Genomic DNA, 18,509 nt, shown 5'->3' with positions numbered 1-18,509 from the left:
AGACCACACAATACTGTTTTGGGGTTATCAAAATGTTCTCTCACTACAAATGCTTAGTTGCACTGTATCACCTTAGAAAACACTGTCCTCTAGTGGTTTAAAGAAGGATTGCTGACAGGTTGAGTGAGAGAGAGAGAGAGAGAGAGAGAGAGAGAGAGAGAGAGAGAGAGAGAAACAGACAGAGAGGGAGAGAGAGAGAGAGAGAGAGAGAGAGAGAGAGAGAGAGAGAGAGCTAACACTGAATTATGGGTATTTTTATGATGGCAAAATCTCAGATTGTGGTGTGGGGTTGCTGGATTGCACAGGAGAGCAAGCTTTCTGCACAGTACTGATTGACTGTACAGTCACGTGGTATAGTTTCGGTCCTGATGCTGCTGTTGCTGGAAAGCTAAGTGCAGGCTGGATGACAAAAAGGGTCCTTTAACAGGAAACTGGATTGGAAATCGTATCACTTTCTTGTACTGGGGGGAGGGAATAATAATAATCACATGGTAGCAGTCACCATTATTATGCCATCAGATAAAAAAAGATACATTATATATATGCAGTTTAGGTTGTGCATTTGTACCTTACTTGCGTGTTAGTTTGTGGACTGTGTAGTAGATATTCTTTACATGGTTTTAAATATTTCAGAACTGAAGACAAATAAAATTATTTGAAATATTCACTATTCAATATTCAAGCGAAACAAATTAGAATAGTGATGATGACAACGACATTATCTCCTCTTGCAAATACTAAATTCAAAGGTAAAACTGTTATATTATATGCACATGGTTGTCACAATATATAAAGGATAAATTGATTTACTATAGTTCATTGAGTGTCATGTCAAGTTGCTCCCGTGTCATCTTACTCCCCGTCTCGAGTTACGACTGTTATGGTAAGGCGGGTTGCGCAGTTTCGCGATTCGCGACTGCAGATTCGGCACAAGCGATTTGGAACTTGCAAAACTGTTCAAATTCTCAATAAAAACTCTGAAAGAAACGTCTCGTTCGCATTTCCGATTGGCTGACTTTGAGTTCAACAAGTCTTTTAGCCCGAGCTGCTCCATTAAACCATATAGAGTACGCAGCTTCCTTGTGACACCAGCAAGGGCCTTGTAGTGTAGTGGTTAGTGCACTTGTCTTGCACCCCTGCAACCTGAGTTCAAATCCCATTGGGACCTTGAAGTATTTTATCATGGAAAAAGTGCACCTGCGTGAAAAGGTTTAGCTCTTGATGAACATGAAAATGACCAAAATCTTTTCACGCACGTGTGTTTAACGATTGTAACTTTGAAAACATATTGGAATGCGGCCCGAGGACTAGAGCTTGACACCTGTGACCTTTGACCATGATATTTCGCTAATAAAGTGGCCTGTTATTAGGTACACTTGAAAATGGTGGTGTACCTAATGGAGTGTCCATGTGATTCCCTCGTTAAGTGCAGGTGCGTGAAAACTTTTAGCTCTTTTTGAACGTGAAAGTGGCTAAAAGTTTTCACGCACCTGCGCTTAACGAGGGTCACTTGGAAAACATATTTGAACGCGGCCCGAGGACTAGAGCTTGACACCTGTGACCTTTGACCATGATATTGCCCTAATAAAGTGGCCTATTAGGTACACTTGAAAATGGCGGTGTACCTAATGTGTGTCTGTGTGATTCCCTCGTTAAGTGCACCTGCGTGAAAAGTTTTAGCTCCTGCGGAACGTGAAAGTGACCAAAAACTTTTCACGCAGGTGCGCTTAACGAGGGAATCACATGGACACTCCATTAGGTACACCACCATTTTCAAGTGTACCTAATAACAGGCCACTTTATTATCTTGAAAAACATGTTGGAACGTGGCCCCGAGGACTAGAGCTTGACACCTGTGATCTTTGACCATGATATTTCCCTAATAAAGTGGCCTGTTATTAGGTACACTTGAAAATGGCGGTGTACCTAATGGAGTGTCTGTGTGATTCCCTCGTTAAGTGCAGGTGCGTGAAAACTTTTAGCTCTTTTTGAACGTGAAAGTGGCTAAAAGTTTTCACGCACCTGCGCTTAACGAGGGTAACTTGGAAAACATGTTGGAACGCAGCCCCGAGGACTAGAGCTTGACACCTGTGACCTTTGACCATAATATTTCCCTAATAAAGTGGCCTGTTATTAGGTACACTTGAAAATGGCGGTGTACCTAATGGAGTGTCCGTGTGATTCCCTCGTTAAGTGCAGGTGCGTGAAAACTTTTAGCTCTTTTTGAACGTGAAAGTGGCTAAAAGTTTTCACGCACCTGCGCTTAACGAGGGTCACTTGGAAAACATATTGGAACGCGGCCCGAGGACTAGAGCTTGACACCTGTGACCTTTGACCATGATATTGCCCTAATAAAGTGGCCTAGTAGGTACACTTGAAAATGGCGGTGTACCTAATGGAGTGTCTGTGTGATTCCCTCGTTAAGTGCACCTGCGTGAAAAGTTTTAGCTCCTGCGGAACGTGAAAGTGACCAAAAACTTTTCACGCAGGTGCGCTTAACGAGGGAATCACATGGACACTCCATTAGGTACACCACCATTTTCAAGTGTACCTAATAACAGGCCACTTTATTATCTTGAAAAACATGTTGGAACGTGGCCCCGAGGACTAGAGCTTGACACCTGTGATCTTTGACCATGATATTTCCCTAATAAAGTGGCCTGTTATTAGGTACACTTGAAAATGGCGGTGTACCTAATGGAGTGTCTGTGTGATTCCCTCGTTAAGTGCAGGTGCGTGAAAACTTTTAGCTCTTTTTGAACGTGAAAGTGGCTAAAAGTTTTCACGCACCTGCGCTTAACGAGGGTAACTTGGAAAACATGTTGGAACGCAGCCCCGAGGACTAGAGCTTGACACCTGTGACCTTTGACCATAATATTTCCCTAATAAAGTGGCCTGTTATTAGGTACACTTGAAAATGGCGGTGTACCTAATGGAGTGTCCGTGTGATTCCCTCGTTAAGTGCAGGTGCGTGAAAACTTTTAGCTCTTTTTGAACGTGAAAGTGGCTAAAAGTTTTCACGCACCTGCGCTTAACGAGGGTCACTTGGAAAACATATTGGAACGCGGCCCGAGGACTAGAGCTTGACACCTGTGACCTTTGACCATGATATTGCCCTAATAAAGTGGCCTGTTATTAGGTACGAGGTTAAAATAAATAAATAAATAAATAAATAAATAAATAAATAAATAAATAAATAAATAAGAAAGTGTAGCGAACGATTCGGTGAACGATTCTTTTGAACAAATCTTTTGAGTGAACCGATTCTAAATATGCAGTTCACTGAAGAACTGGAATGCACATGACTAGTACAAAAGAGTGCAAACAGCCAAGCCCTAATGGGTTGAAATAGTCGACTGGTTAGTGTCACTGCCTCTTGCTCAGTATAAACCTGGTTCGATCCCAGGTGCGACCAAATACCTGTGTCTGCTTTTAGATTTCGAATCTCGCTTTGTTTATGTGGACGCACATGCAAACAATTCAATTATTCATTTTTCATTCATTTGTTCATTTTTTTTTACCTCGTGTAGTGTACCATGAAGTGTACCTAATCACAGGACCTAAACAAGGAATAAAACACCAGACAAGATTGAAGATTCAAGAATTTTTATTCGCCATGTTTGAGCATGCCAAACAAGGAATTTGACTTCGGTACATCACAGCATCGGTTCAACATTTAGGTGACTAACAACACTACTCAAGACGTGTGAAAAATGACAAATATTCTCAAACATCCCCTGATCTTAGACTCCCAGGAGGGCAAGGAAAAGCTCAAGTTTTAACATAAATGTTTTTTAAAATAGAAATAATAATAGTAAATTTCAAACCAGCAATCTAATGTGAAATTGCAGTAGATATTTTGGATAACGATATTTAGGCGTATATATATATGCATACACGTGATCTAAAAACTATAAAATCAAGATTACCCAAAGAGAAGCATAATCTCCCCGTTGTTGCATAACGGCGCATCCCTTCATGCAATAAAGTTAGCTGTTAGCTTGGAGAAAACGTGCATAAAAGAAGTGCTGTTTCAGTGAGTGGTTCTTTCTTTCCTTGGCAAATCGACATTCTCGCTTACAAAGTTCACGCCAGGAGGGAGACGCAACACGTTCACTGACTGATCCGTTGATGCACGGGAAGGAAGGCAGTTCACCCATTGACTCGTCCGTGAACGGGAAAGTCAGGATTCGTTCCCTCACTGATCCGTTCTCGCGATGAACTGGAAATGCAACTCACTCACTCACTCACTCACTCACTCACTCACTCACTCACTCACTCACTCACTCACTCACTCACTCACTCACTCACTCACTCACTCACTCACTCACTCACTCACTCACTCACTCACTCACTCGTTCACTCACAGATCCGTTCAGTTGGTGAACAGGAAATGCAATTCACGATGTAATGGTAACATTAGCCCCCCCCCAGTTAACATGGGCGGGTCAGATCAACGCGTACCCTCGCCGGGTAATTTAGTGTTATTGGGTATATTCAACATTATCTGGTAAAACCAATATGTGTCACGTTAGCTCAATGGTTAAATCACTCTCAAGGATAACTGTTCCTCAATTCTTTCGTCATGGGTTCAAATCCCGTTGATGTCTCTTTTTGTGTGTGTTTGCTATTTTTTGCAGCCAGTCGGAAATACAAACGAGACGTTTCGTTCAGCGTTTTTATTGAGAATTTGAACAGTCTTGGAATCAGGGAAGTTCCAAGTCAGTGTGACGAATCTGCAGTCGCGAAACACAAAACTGCGCAACCCGCCTTACAATAACAGTCGTAACTCGAGACGGGGAGCAAGATAACATGGGAGCGACTTGACATGCAACACCGGCGCTCGACAGCTGCAAACCAATACCTGTTTGCAACATCATAATACTGATAATGTAATCATAATATTAGGTGAGGGGAGGGGAGCGGGTGCAGCGTGTCTTAAATGGGAAATTTGTTGGGCAACTGGCGATTCAAGGAGCCGAGCACGGTGGAGGAATGCGACTCGACGTGGGGTTCGGACTCGGAGGGCGACGAACCGGTAGCGGAGGAGGACAGCGGCATCTCGGAGAGCGTCAGCCCGGCGGAGAACGAGTGGGCAGTCGGAAGCAATGGAGACTCGTCCCTGAAGGTGCGGGGGGCTCCAACACGTTATATCATGACACAGAAAGGGCTTTTTATTTTTTTTTGCACATTACATATTACTGTAGACAATATAATCATAACGGTGGGCGGAGCCTACTATATGATCGACGACAGCTTTTGTTCTTTTTACTGTCAGGTGGATAGACGGAAGACATTATGATCGCTTGCACAATAAAGACATCCTTGCTGTTGTACCGAATATTATTTCTTTGCAAAGTAATAATGCTCAATTTTGATTGACAAGTGTTCATTTAACAATATACATTTTGCAATAGGCTAGAACCTTTCAGCATTATAATATAATGTGTGAAAACATTTTGTGATTATGACTTACGAAATAGGAAGGGTCTCCAATGTCACAGTTTTACACCACAGCAAATTACAAACCTAATATCTATCTATAACAGTATTGAATACCCACATTTGAGTGTTTAATACCTTGGCATGGGTAAAACATTAAATGCAGCTCTTGTATTAAGATTATTATAAATTGTTGTATTATGGAAGTGGTCATAATTTTGTGGCTGTACTGTGCATTAGGAACACTGATCTATTACTGGCATAGTCTGTATTCCTCATTCCAAAAAAGGTAACTGAAACTTGCAGCCCGGAAGCTCTATTTGTGTGGTGTCCTTCCTTGAATCATGCTGATGAATTGGTCTTCACTTTCTTGCATCCATGTCATGAAAATGCGTGCAATGTGATGTAACTGAATTGCAAAATTTGGATGTTTCTTTAATTGCTTTCTGCTATTTCGCTCTTTCTTTCATTTGTCACTTTTGTTTCTTGTCAACACGTTGTGAGAAGACATTATTTTATTATTATATTCTATATGATTTTCAAAAATTTCTCTCGTTCTCTTTCCTACACAGTTGACTGACTCTCCTGAGTTTCTTCCAAAGATGAAGAGAAGTTTTTACGCTGCCAGAGATTTGTACAAATACCGACACTGCTATCCGGTAAATGCAGACACAAACACAGTAATGGCAATTTGTTTGCTAATGGTTGGTTAAGAGGCACAACATAGTCGCAGTTCTGCAACTCATTTTTATAAGTGGCCATTAGTTTTACTTCAGATGTAACTCGACTAGGAAAAATAGGAAAACAATAAGGGTTAAAAAAAACTTGCAAGAAAACCCACAAAATAGCGAGGTGAAGCTGCACTAGATTAAGTTACAGCCACAAATGAAAATCCATGATAGAGTGAATCTGAAATATTAAAACCTCGAAATAGCCAGGCAACATTGGATTTAACTCCAAGATAACTATTTAAATACAACCGAGCCGATTGGTAAACTTAGACATGATAATATAATAATGGCTTTGTTGTGTACGTGTGCCTGCAGAATTACAAAAAGTCTCGGCAACCCAACGAGTACCGCAACCTACGTTTCTACCTTAACAAGATCCCACTTGTACCTGACGGTGAGACGGACACGTAAATACGCAAACAATAGAGTGAAGCAATTTTGACTCTGGCAATATTGTGCTAAATTTATTTGGCTCAGGTATCTACATAGAAGAGATTTTGACAAGGTGGAGAGGTGATTATGACAAGCTGGAGCACAATCACACCTATATTCAGTGGTAAGTAAGACATTTTCCTTAGTCGTGATATTTTGTAAATGTTTTTTTTCTCTTCACTTGCTGGGTGGAAGGCTGTTCCCATTACGAGAACAAGGGCTAAACTTCTACGCACATGAACTGACTCAGGATGAGATTAAAGTAAGACACGCATCACACACAACTTCAGTAACACCACACACATGAATTGCCATTCGTGACTCCTTTCAGGAATTCCAAAGCACTCGAGAAGCCAAGCGGAGGTTCTTGGCAGCTTACTCCCTGATGTTGGACTTCTACGGCATCAAACTTCTCGATAAGAGCGGAAATGTTGCTCGTTCTTCCAACTGGCAGGAACGCTTCCGTCACCTTAATGAGTAAGTCAAGTCATGTTTTAACATTTTCAACATTATCGATGTAATTTGCTGGTCCCCAAACCAGTTTTTCCACCATGGTAGCACAGATTGAGGCAATTGTCTCTTTTGTGAAGGTCACAGCACAACTACCTGCGCATTACTCGCATTCTGAAGTCGCTGGGAGAGCTCGGCTACGAGGCCTTCAAAGCTCCATTGGTGCGCCTTTTCTTGGAGGAGTCGCTGCATCGCAACACACTTCCTAACATGCAACACAGCATCCTGGAATACTTTGTATACACCATCCGCCGGCCAGCCGCCCGCCGACAGCTGCTGCGCTACGCCCGCAAGCACTACAGGCCTGCTCACGCCTTCCTCTGGGGTCCTCCATCTAAGAGGTCCAAAGCTAGAAGTGGAGATGCCGGTGCTAGTACGGGGGCCGGGAGTAGCGGGATCCGAGCACCTGCTCCCACACCCGAACCGCAGAGGAGGGGGGAGATGAGCGCCATCCTTGCCTCTGCATGTAGCGAGACAATTTTGTCTTACCATGATGCCACAGATGTGGCTGGACAGAACCTGGATGGATATACGCAACTGGGCTCCAGCATGCATGGACTGGAGGGGGCTCTTATTATCATGCTGGAGAGGAGTGATTACAGTGAGGCTCTTCCTTTCTAAGGTGCCAGTTGTCTGCTTTGACTCATATTGGCTTTTAAAAGTAAAGTTGATATATAATGAAAAAACTGCTTGTATACAAACAATAGGAAGAAAGTAAATTAAGACATTAGACGGATTATCGTATTACTCATTGTTAGGGTAGAAAATCACAAGGGCTTATAATACATACACACACACGCATATATATAGATATTTATACTACATGAATGCTGTTGATTAATTTAAAACATGCAAGAGAATCTTGGCTAGGATGGGACAATAAAATAAGACCACATGTGGACGAAACACCCAAACCATGTGAAATGGTGGAGGCCCATATCAGGGACATTGAAACACAAGACTAAAGGCCTTATATTTTTGTCAGCCAACGTGGTTGCTGATATTTTGGAGCACCTGAGAAGCAGGTGCTTGCCATGCTTGATCCACTGATACAATTAATCAAACCCTGAAAGTGGAGCCACGGTAGGAACCAGGATGAAGCCTACTCTGTGTGACAATGTGAAGTGAGATTTCAGGGAGAACCTTTCTATTATTTCTTATCAAACTCAGTAAAACAATTGTGCAGAGTAGGTTAAGAACACATAGCAATACTTGATCAATTCTATATATTTTAGAGTAGTGAGAAATTCAGGTTTTGCCCCTGAATGCTGTTAAATTAGTTGGTGCAAATCATACTCCTTACAAACCTTCCGCAAAGACATTCATGTGACTCACTGGTATTTGTAGCCATTTAAAATAGGCCACGCCTTTTTAGTGACATCACTAAACTATACCGTCTTTATAAAAAGATTAATGCAATAAATAAAGTACAGGTCAATAATACACAAATAGCCAAATGTACATTATGTGACTCACAAAACTTTCTGCGTGCTTGATGCACCTAAAAGTCGTATTATTTCCGCAACATCTCATATTTAGTACCTGGCTTACAGAATCTATTGTTGTGATTGAAAATAGTAGGTAGGTAAACGTGTGACAAATTACAATTATATGCATAATAAAATATTGGTAAATCCTAATCACCCAATGAAAGGTTAAAAAGTGTTACCAATCATATTTATTCACATGAACAATTTACATATCCTTAATAAAGTCACTTATTTGTAAAGTACTGTACAGTACCTTTAAATACCAACAACGCTAACACATTATCTATGGTGTTTGTTTGTTTTGTCAAATATAGTATACTGTATATCTTTTTTGAAAATAGAAAAATAAAATAGTCCTACAATTGTGAATACAAATAACATCAATCAAATCAGAATTTTAAGAATTTTTAATAGCATTACCCAAATAGTATTGGGCACAATTCTTGGTAACTGGTGGCAATAACAGGCCTCAAATTGAGTGATGTGTGACGTGCTCAACTTTTTGGACAATCTTTGTTTTCCTGGTAGAAACTTATTTAGTGTATGTCAGATTGCCAATAGAGACTACAAGTGCAAGCTATACAATTTAAGATTCACACAATGAAGTTTAGAATGAATATATGTACATTTCATTAATGGATACACATTAGTCGTTTTTAGGAAGGCTACGTATATGACAACCTGACTGTGATAGTGAATTGTGTGTGAACAATATGAGCCCATAAATGTGACTTTTTAATATGCTATTATGAGGGTATAAATGCACTTAAAAAAACGTTTAATTTTTTTGCGTGAGCAGCGCCTTATGCTGGAGTGATAATATTTGTTACGCTATCTTAACCTCTATTGCGTATCTACATGTACTTGGTCCTGTATAAGGTTGGCGTGGTCACGATTTTGAGGTTTTTCCTAGGACCGAAAGCGTGTTTTTTCTTCAGCCAGACAGGCCTTCGCAAATAGAATTTGGCAGACGCTTAGTATGTTTGTAAAGAAATGCCTTCACCGACTTCCTGACTAGTGTTCTTCCTGCTGGCTGACGAGGTCGCAGCCATGCATTTAATGAAATTGTAAAACTAACTTTTCAGGTGAAATATATGTTCACATGGGCTAAACTATTTGACTTTTTAAGCGTACTGTGTGTATTATCTACTGTATGTGGGTACGTGTTGCGGGTACGTGTGAACGTAATATATCTATAAAGTGCCTCTTTTGTATTAAATTGGTGTCTAAAATGGTAGTATTTCCCAAATCACTTGTGTTTTTTTTTTTATATAGAATACATATGTATATACTGTATATTTAAAAATGTGTGGAAATTGGAGGAAACATCTTGTAGTTTGTATTTGGTTCATTTAATGATTGTTCCATGTTTCACTATTGTTATATTAGTACTTCCTGGACTTTAACAGTATACTAAGCTTATGTAAGGCACAATAATTCAAAATGATGCACACATAATGAAATAAAAATTGGGCGTGTGGATAAAAGTTTTGTTTACTTTTCTTTGTGCAAATGTACCATTTTAAGAAGTTTCATAAAACTATTTAGAGTTCACAGCAACTTTGGGACATATTATATGTTCAAATTGCATATACTATGTACTGAATGCTTGCTCTATGCATGCTGGTTCCTTTATACCATTTGTGTGTGTTTGCCTAAGAGAATGCCATGTGTCTCTAAATTGACACTTTCCTCTGAGTTGTTGCCCAACAACAGATGGCATCTCCATGTGCTTCCTGTCTTCTTGTCCTTCATTTCCTGCCAGCAGTGTGCTGCACCTTAAGCAGTTGTTTTACAATCTTCTTCTTACTCTGAGTCCAGCGTTAGATAATCCCAAAATGATACATTGCTTAGGTGCCTCATGGAGACTTGGGCCAAATTAACAAGTCAAGGTCATTATCACATTTCAAGGTCATTATGCATCATTATGCGTATGTACCTAGAGATGACACAATTATCTTTACTGTTATATGATCACATTTTAGTTAAAAAAAACAACTAAGTATAGACTCTGAAAGTACTGCAAGCATTGTATTTTATTTAGAAGACATAACTCAAATTAGATCTAAAACGTACTTTCTACACATTAAAAATTATAAACAGCAACAATTGAAGTTAATTCTCATGCATGCAAGAATGCACAAAAAAACAGCAGTGATACAATTAATAGATTCTTTTATATTCATCACATTTGAATTTGTATAACTGATACAATATGGCATTCATATCAAAAGACAATTTGTCAACCCACCCTGAAAAAGGCTTCAAGTGCCCCCTGAACCAATGTAAAGGGCTCACACATAAACATTATATTCTCTAAATAAACATGAGAGCAAGCATGACATTAGCCGAACATATACTACGTGACTACAGTGTGACTTGCTTCAACCAGCGAAATAAATAACCACTGATAGGATATCTTTGGTCCCACCAGTTGCTGAATTCCTGAGCCATGCAGTGCAAACAGCCCCACTCCCGGCCACCAGGGGGTGGATGCCGAGAGTGTAGGATGTTTACACTTCCTGCAACTCAGAAGTCATTGCATTTAAGTGAGAGGCTTACTCTAGATAAAAAAAATGTAGGGGGGAAGAAATACAATAAAATTAGTCCATGAGGTGATACGGGTCAATATTGTCGGAATAAGATTTCCCAGGTTTTTCCATGACCACTGAAGACTGTTTAAACAAAAGCTGCAAGAAGCATGGCACGGTATGATGGATGTGGCCGTAAGGTTGTTTGTAATAATGGCACGCCTACTTCCTTCCTTCCTTTTTTCCATGTCTGTGGTCCTGTGGTGTGTTACACAGCGCCACTAATGTGCACAGACATCAATCAATATCTCAACTTTCACAACTGCTTTTTGGTCTTGTCTCTCAAGAGGACGAGGCTGCTCCCATCCACGGGGAACAGACAAGCATCATTATTTCCGCTGGACAGTTTGTTTAGGATTTTACTTTCGATATTCGCTTTTGCCTGCTTTGACGATTTGAAAGCAGCAGTATCGTGCCTAGCTTGCATGAGAGCAGTCTGCCAAATTGTCAAACACGCTCAGCAATCCTTGTGCAAAAATCAAGATCCAGGACCATCCTGCTGTTACGGAAATAGAGCCCTAAAACAGAGACTGCAATTTTATCTCTACGACAGTGGCCACAGCAGTAGGTATGCATTTCACAGGTAGTTAGTTATCCAGGATCAAGTGTCCAGGTATCAACATGACGGTACTAGCAGGTGGCTGCTGCAAACATCCGACTGAAAGCCCCAAGACCCAACACCAGCTTCCAGTCAAGGATGTTTACAGTAGCCCTGACTGCCAAACAACTTGGTAAAGCTTTGAAAGAGTATCAGTATACAACGGGCTTTACAATATGAATACAGTTTTTGACTTGTGAGGCATCCTATGACTGCATCGGTTTGGGCCGCTGCTCCCTTTGGCTCACGCAGTGAAGAAGCCTGAAAGAAATGACGTCTTGATCATTTGTCTCGACGAGAGAAAATAATTGCATTCCGTACATTTTTACATGACCACCCTGGATCAAGAGTGACACTCTAATTCTTGTGTTGCTGAAATAAGAGAAGAAAATCTTTAAGACACCTTCTCTTAACCTCTGTTGAAATGTCATCAGGTCAATGAGGGATGAATGAGATGAGAGGAGATGAGAGGTGCTTCCTTTCACAAATAGGAAGGGACAGCAAATAAATTGGACTCCTATTGCACAACGAGACTGTGCTTTAAAAAGAGCATCAACCATAAAAGGTTACTTGAGGTCAAGTTGGTGACCTCTGCCCTAGACATTCTAACAAACAAGTTCAATAAAACTATCTTCCTTTCCAGATGGGTGAAATCCAAATATGTGTACTGCATTAGCCATTAGTCCAGCACAGTTGTTAGTTTCCACGATGGCTTTTCCCTTCACATTGTTGTCCGGTAAGCAAGCATCCTGTCAGCATGTGACATTCCACAGCCTTCAACTCCTATCCCACACACAGACACATACTGTATTTACCATGTAAACACCTCAACTTGTGTTTAGCCATCATGCTCACTCCCACAGCTCAGCACACGCGCACACACACACACACAGAGAAATCCAATTACATTTCACACGCAAATGATTGTGAAGAACTCCCATTGCGTCCTCTTTGACCTCCACATGAATACACAAACTGCAGTTCTTGTCTCGGTTCAGAGTCTCCTTCACGTTGACTACTGTGTCTGTCCAAATATACAGCATGCCTCTTCTGCTGGAATGTATTAAATACAGTGGATATTTGTTCCGCAGGTCAACCTCCATTGTTGTGATTTGAGGAAAAACATGCATTACAAATCAATTGTCCCAGACTGAAAAAAAAAATTGCATACAATGAAAGTTTTTCTAACTGCACATGGAACATTCTGACCTCTATAGTAAGCGTTCAAAAAGAAGCTTTATTGTTTTAATGATCTATTTCATGGCAGGACAGTAAATAGAGGAATACGCTTGCCGGGGTCTTCAATCTTGTTCCTCGAGGGCCAGTTTCCTGGATGTTTTATTTGTCTTCCTCCCTCCTTTTATATGTTCAGGATGGTTATCCAGCTTCTGCAGGTCTGGCTAATTATCTGATCATTGAAATACAGTTAGCAGAAATACAGTTTACGCCAACTAGTTCATCAACAGCAGCATCCACCTTTCAGAAAAAAATGACTTCAAAATTGTGCTAGTTACTGTCATTATAAAAAAAAGATACACAACACTATTGCTGTTTTTGAACTATCGCAAATTCCACTACTTCTGCTACATTTGAGTTGCAAAACAACTATGAAAAACTACAGAATAACATTTAACTTCATTTCCGACATACAAGGTTTCAAGATTATAAATGACATAATAAAGTAGGTGGTTCACAACTGACATCATGACTGCTGACTGCTTGAATGAGACCTGGGATCCTGATGGGATTCATGATTCTAACATTTCCCAATCCTGTTTTGAAATGCTACATGAGCAACAATCACCAAGAGAAGTTATTTAATGAGGTAGAAAGTTTTTAGACAGCCCCGTCCTGTCCCTCTTTCTGCCAACTAAAGAGCACTGAACTTTTTGTCCCTGATTGTCTGACTGCACTTAACTCCAAGCAGAGGCCTCTGTGAAAAGTCCTAATGGGTGCTTGACAATGCATTGAAAACCAAATGGCTCGGGAAGAGAATAGCATGTTCTCTACGTGTTCGCAGCAGGCCGTCGGTTTACCTTCACATGCATAAGACTCAAGTGCATAACGCTTCAGGTTAAAACGCACTCTCTCTCTCTCCCTTACACACATACACAAAGGTCTCTTGGGGAACAAAGCAAACTTTATCAGAACATTGGATTCCTGCATTCCTCAGATTCTTGGCAACCAGCTAATGCAGAAGGGAGAGAGAGACAGAAAGAGAGAGGGGAGGGAGGGGGTGAAACGGTAAAGGGCACAAGATGGCCGTCCGAGGAAGCAAGCCCTGGTCAAAATTGAGCAGGTGTATGTACTAACCTCTCATTCCCTCGCAGTTTTTGAAAATGTCAACGCAATCTACAGTATCACATAATTGACTGGCGCTGCAGAAGAGTGTCAATCAATGATCAATCAAGTTTTGTCTTTTTTTTTTTTTTTAAGCAAAAGTAAATGAGGTTTGAGATTCGTTTCAAAAGTACACTTTAGTGATATTATTAAAAAGACACAAAACTATGAATGCGAAACAATCTAAATATGAAGCTCAGTGCCCTTCACAGACACCATTATGCACTGACCTCCAGCATTTCTCTATTTGTATAGAGAAAGAAAATGTGAAATACAAAGTGCATGGCTTATCACATTCATGCTTTTCATGATTTCAGACGTGTACATTGTTGCTATTGTGCCTTAGAATTATTGCAGACATTTGCAATATTGACGTTTCCCAATATCATGATAACCTTCTTAAAATGACTGATAACTTAGTAAACACTTGCGCCTATGCGTAACCGTCACAAAACACACTCCAGGTGTCACTGCGCTGTCGTGCAAGGTTGCAAAAATCAAGAATTTAAACTTGCTTGCTGTGTGGTCACTGATTCATTAAACTGCAATGCCTGTTAATTCAGGGGCACACTTTTGCTCCGTGGGTCCTCGCAGCTGTTAAAAATGTGTCACCCAGAGTGGTTGCATAGGACACTAGTGGGAACACTTTCTGCACTGTTCACCCAATTGTTAACCATACCTTCACCATGAACGTTTGGATTTCTAACAATGATCAGTTATTTCAATTTATTTACTCTCAGTTATTACTTTTAGCCACTGCACAGTTCTGTCTCTTTTTGGTTTTTTTTCCCCAAAGGGAGGATGATGAACAGCGCAAGTTGAATGCCATTAATGGGTCAGTGACTTCTAGCTGAGTTACAGTATGTGCCAGAAAAGAACCTTTGATGTCTCACATATTTTTTTTTTCTGGGTCAGTCATGAAAGTCTACCGTAATTTCAGAACTATAAGGCGCACCAGTTAAAATTAGGGAAAATTCTGTTATGTTCATATATAAGCAGCATCGGATGATGAGCCGTAGGTGTTTTGAATTGAATTTCTATCACCTGTATTAACCAAACAAATAATTTTCCAATGTCATAAAAATCATAAAACATCCATACATAAGCCGCACCGGACTCTGAGACGAACGGTTATGCAAAAGTGCCAATAACACGGACTTTTCTTTTTTACAAAAATGTAATTGGTAACTTGGGTACTTGATTTCTTGTAGTAAGACACAGAACCTCCATTCTGTTGGTTACAGCTCAGCTTAGTGGGTTTTACATTTACAGGCTTCCTGGAATGGCCTTGATGTCAACAGCATGACTTTCCACAATTAAGCCTAAGGGTATGCAAGAGCATTATGACTCCCTGTACACGTCTACTTATCTTTAAAAAGTGAGCACTTGAAACAACTCACAAAAATACCGCATTGTATTCATTCATTATTGTTCTAGTTGGTTACTGATCATTCCAGTAATACATTGATATAATGTCAACGTATGACTCCAAATACAGACACTACACTGTAATACCACCTGAGGTCCAAAACTTTTATATAAAAGAAAATGTTTCTGTATTTAGCCTTGGCCTTTATGAGATTGATTCAAAGTTTCCATTCTTTATCAGTGAAAAGCCTCCTTTCTTTCTTCACTCAGTTTTCCACCCTTGACAAGTTGACCTTGTCTTGACACCCAGTCCATGTCAGCAATTTAACAGGCCACCGGATATTCCAAACAGCTTCCTGAATACTAACAGAGCAGGTGGCCTGTGTAACCAGAATTTTGATTATTAACACCGTTAACTTCTAAAGGATTACAAAGCAGGTTAATGTTCCTTGACTTCCTTTGGATACTTTGCAAAAAAGACTCTACAGTGTCCCCTAAACAGTCAATACTAAAAAGTGTGGTTAGAAAAATTACCCAGTAATTTTTTTCTTTTTTTAAATTGAGTAGCTTCAAAATTTTCAATAGAAATTTTACCGTTTTTTTAAGCAAAAAGAAACATCCTTGGTCATTAAAAACAAAACTGGAGCTCCAAGGTGATTTGATTAAATTGCTATAAAAGACAGATAGTCAGAAAGATGAGACACCAAAATTGTGAATGGATTTTTTTTTGTATTCTACCTTTCAACTAGCCTCCTATTTAGCAATGCTCATTTGTTACATTTTTAGGATATGGATAAGGCAACTGAAATATAATTCACCTCACTACTCTTTTCATTCTCAATGGCAAATGCACTCTGGGATGGGCTGAGAATTCGGGAAGTGACTCTTGTCATTTCCATGGCAACACTGAGGTCAACTCAGCGAGGCCGGAGACCCCTCCTCAAACACAGAGGCCCAGAGCTCTGAATCAACACAAACAACCCAGCACACACACACACAGACACATACACACACGCACACAGAGTCGAGCTGTAATTAATTGCACTGAAGTTAAGAAGTGCCTGTGAGTATTAACTGTACACCACATGAAGATTAAAAGCGATGTGACTTTTAACAGAACTGCAATGTTGATGGTAATGCATTAGGTTCCGCTGAACAAAATCTGAAATAGTGTAACTGTCCCAAGTAGGCAGTTCTCTTGACTGAACTTTAGTTTGGTCTTTGGGGGATTATACTAGTACAGTTCCGTCCCTGCTTCTTCCAAATTCTTATTTGGCTGGGTGGGAACCAAAGCAGCCATAGTCCCAAGGGAGGAAAGAGAAGAGAAATTAACAGGCAACACTCTGAAGGTCACGTTCACTGATGTGGTTCCTTACCTGGAAAAATATTGCAGTGATCTTTTGAAATAAAGCCAAAGGCAATCAATCACAAGACAAACTAGCCAAAAGAGAACATCCATAAAAAAATACGTAAAGGGTGGTAAACAACCAGTTTTTTTTAACCCAATAACAACAAAATTAGAAATGTATTTTGCAAAATATACAATATAGTTCGTCAAATCAACCCATTTACCAGACAGCAAAAGTTGAATGAACACAACATGACGACATACTATATAACATGGACTTAAAGGGAATACTGTATATTATTATTAATATGAGAATTGTCATTATTATTATTATTATTACAACAAACAGTTAAACGAACTGAGTGTTAAGTACCAATTCCGGAGGCAACGTTTACTCACCATGATTACTTCTTCACCGACAAGAGTTGGGACAGCGGAGCAGCTTTGCTTTAGTGTACATAACGGGATGATACTACAGTTTCCATTCCTTTAAAAGGGTTATTTGAAAGCGATATTAACGTAAAAACACATTTAAGGTTCATAGGCGAACTTCGGTCTTCTGTCAAAGCTGTCCGTCACTTGTCCTTCAAAACTCCACCGTTGAAGGATGAACTGTTTTTGTCGCGTCCTTAAATTGAATTTTCCGGATGACTTTAAAAGATTTTTACATCACGTTTTACCCTAATCCAGCGTTTTATCGGAAGTCTTGTGGTCTAAACTGCCAAAGGTTTTTGTAGGTGCAAGAGTGAAAGGCGTCCTGCCCCTTCTTTCCTACCGGTGTCTAGTTAGCGTTCTTTGCACCATGAGCAATGTTAGCTTCAAAGCTATGCAGCTTCCGGTTGACGTGGTTGTCGTCAAAATAAAATGTTTGTTTTTATAAATTGCACGGGGATGAAACTATAAGAATCAAGGAAAGTTTATTCATCCATCAAAATGTCATATGGTAATTCTGCAAATTTATATGCTATGGTAAATTTTCGTATGCAGTTTGCTTTTATTTTTTTTAATTAAAACGCTTTTCCTGTTAGGCAAGTTAGATTTAACTTGAAGCTACTTTCGGTAGGGCTGTCGCACGTAACAAACTCACCGGTTGGACACGAAATGAACCAGAAAAGTCTCGTTTAAAAGACAGGTGTACTTCAGATTCGTGAAGACTCTACTATTAAAAATAAATAAAGATGAATATTCCTTTAATGCAATCCGAAATAACGTTAGTGTTTTTAGAATTGAATTGCAGAATTTCAAGACATTTTAGTAGATAGATTTGAGCTACACAAGATTCTGCACCAAAGTATTTTATTCCCTTTATTCCGAAGGTTTCCAACCTCAACATTAACTTTTTAATGAAAGAATGAATGAATCTTATTGATTCATCATGGTAAAATAAGTCTCGGTTAAGGCTACTTAATTCAGTGTGCGCTCAGTTAGTGGTATATAGTCTGTAGGTCATCACTGCTGTCAGTGTCAACTAATCCCCACATTTTACTGATGCTTTCAGTGTAAACACGAGTCATCCAACCAGAGGTTTAGTGTGGCCCGCCTGTATTTTATCTGCTTTTACTTCCCGATATTGTTGCTACTCAAAACAATAGATAAAAACAAGAGAGTGGAAAAAAGGCCACTGTAATATATGGCCCTATTGACTATCAATGTTGTCAA

The 18,509-nt window shown here is 39.8% G+C and overlaps 1 protein-coding gene and 1 long non-coding RNA gene across 4 annotated transcripts; one reads left to right on the top strand and one right to left on the bottom strand.

Moving 5' to 3' along the window:
- Positions 1-4,664: 4,664 nt before the first annotated feature.
- LOC148393131 (uncharacterized) lies at positions 4,665-17,656 on the bottom strand. Of its 2 annotated transcripts, none has more exons than XR_015860345.1 (3): positions 17,250-17,656; positions 12,116-16,878; positions 4,665-12,055 (listed from the first exon to the last, which is right to left on the bottom strand). It is a non-coding gene; the product is annotated as an uncharacterized LOC148393131 (long non-coding RNA). The 2 variants fall into 2 exon arrangements; XR_015860346.1 differs by lacking the exon at positions 4,665-12,055 and having other exon boundaries at positions 13,012-13,202; positions 16,321-16,878.
- LOC148393132 (opioid growth factor receptor-like protein 1) lies at positions 4,699-9,854 on the top strand. 2 transcript variants are annotated; one of them, XM_088385018.1, is made up of 8 exons: positions 4,699-4,892; positions 4,976-5,128; positions 6,015-6,101; positions 6,489-6,567; positions 6,651-6,729; positions 6,801-6,867; positions 6,937-7,082; positions 7,196-9,854. In XM_088385018.1, the coding sequence occupies exons 3-8, from the start codon at positions 6,045-6,047 to the stop codon at positions 7,734-7,736; spliced, it is 969 nt and encodes a 322-aa protein (XP_088241144.1). In that variant the 5' UTR covers positions 4,699-4,892; positions 4,976-5,128; positions 6,015-6,044; the 3' UTR covers positions 7,737-9,854. The 2 variants fall into 2 exon arrangements, with proteins under 2 accessions (XP_088241144.1, XP_088241142.1); XM_088385016.1 differs by having other exon boundaries at positions 4,699-5,128.
- Positions 17,657-18,509: the final 853 nt, after the last annotated feature.

Source organism: Syngnathus floridae, chromosome 9 (genome assembly GCF_059516105.1).
Source record: "Syngnathus floridae isolate MCC-2025c chromosome 9, RoL_Sflo_1.0, whole genome shotgun sequence".
In the NCBI taxonomy this organism is placed as follows: domain Eukaryota; kingdom Metazoa; phylum Chordata; class Actinopteri; order Syngnathiformes; family Syngnathidae; genus Syngnathus; species Syngnathus floridae.
The sequence above is the reverse complement of the archived record's forward strand: the minus strand, read 5'-3'. Positions and strand labels throughout refer to the sequence as shown.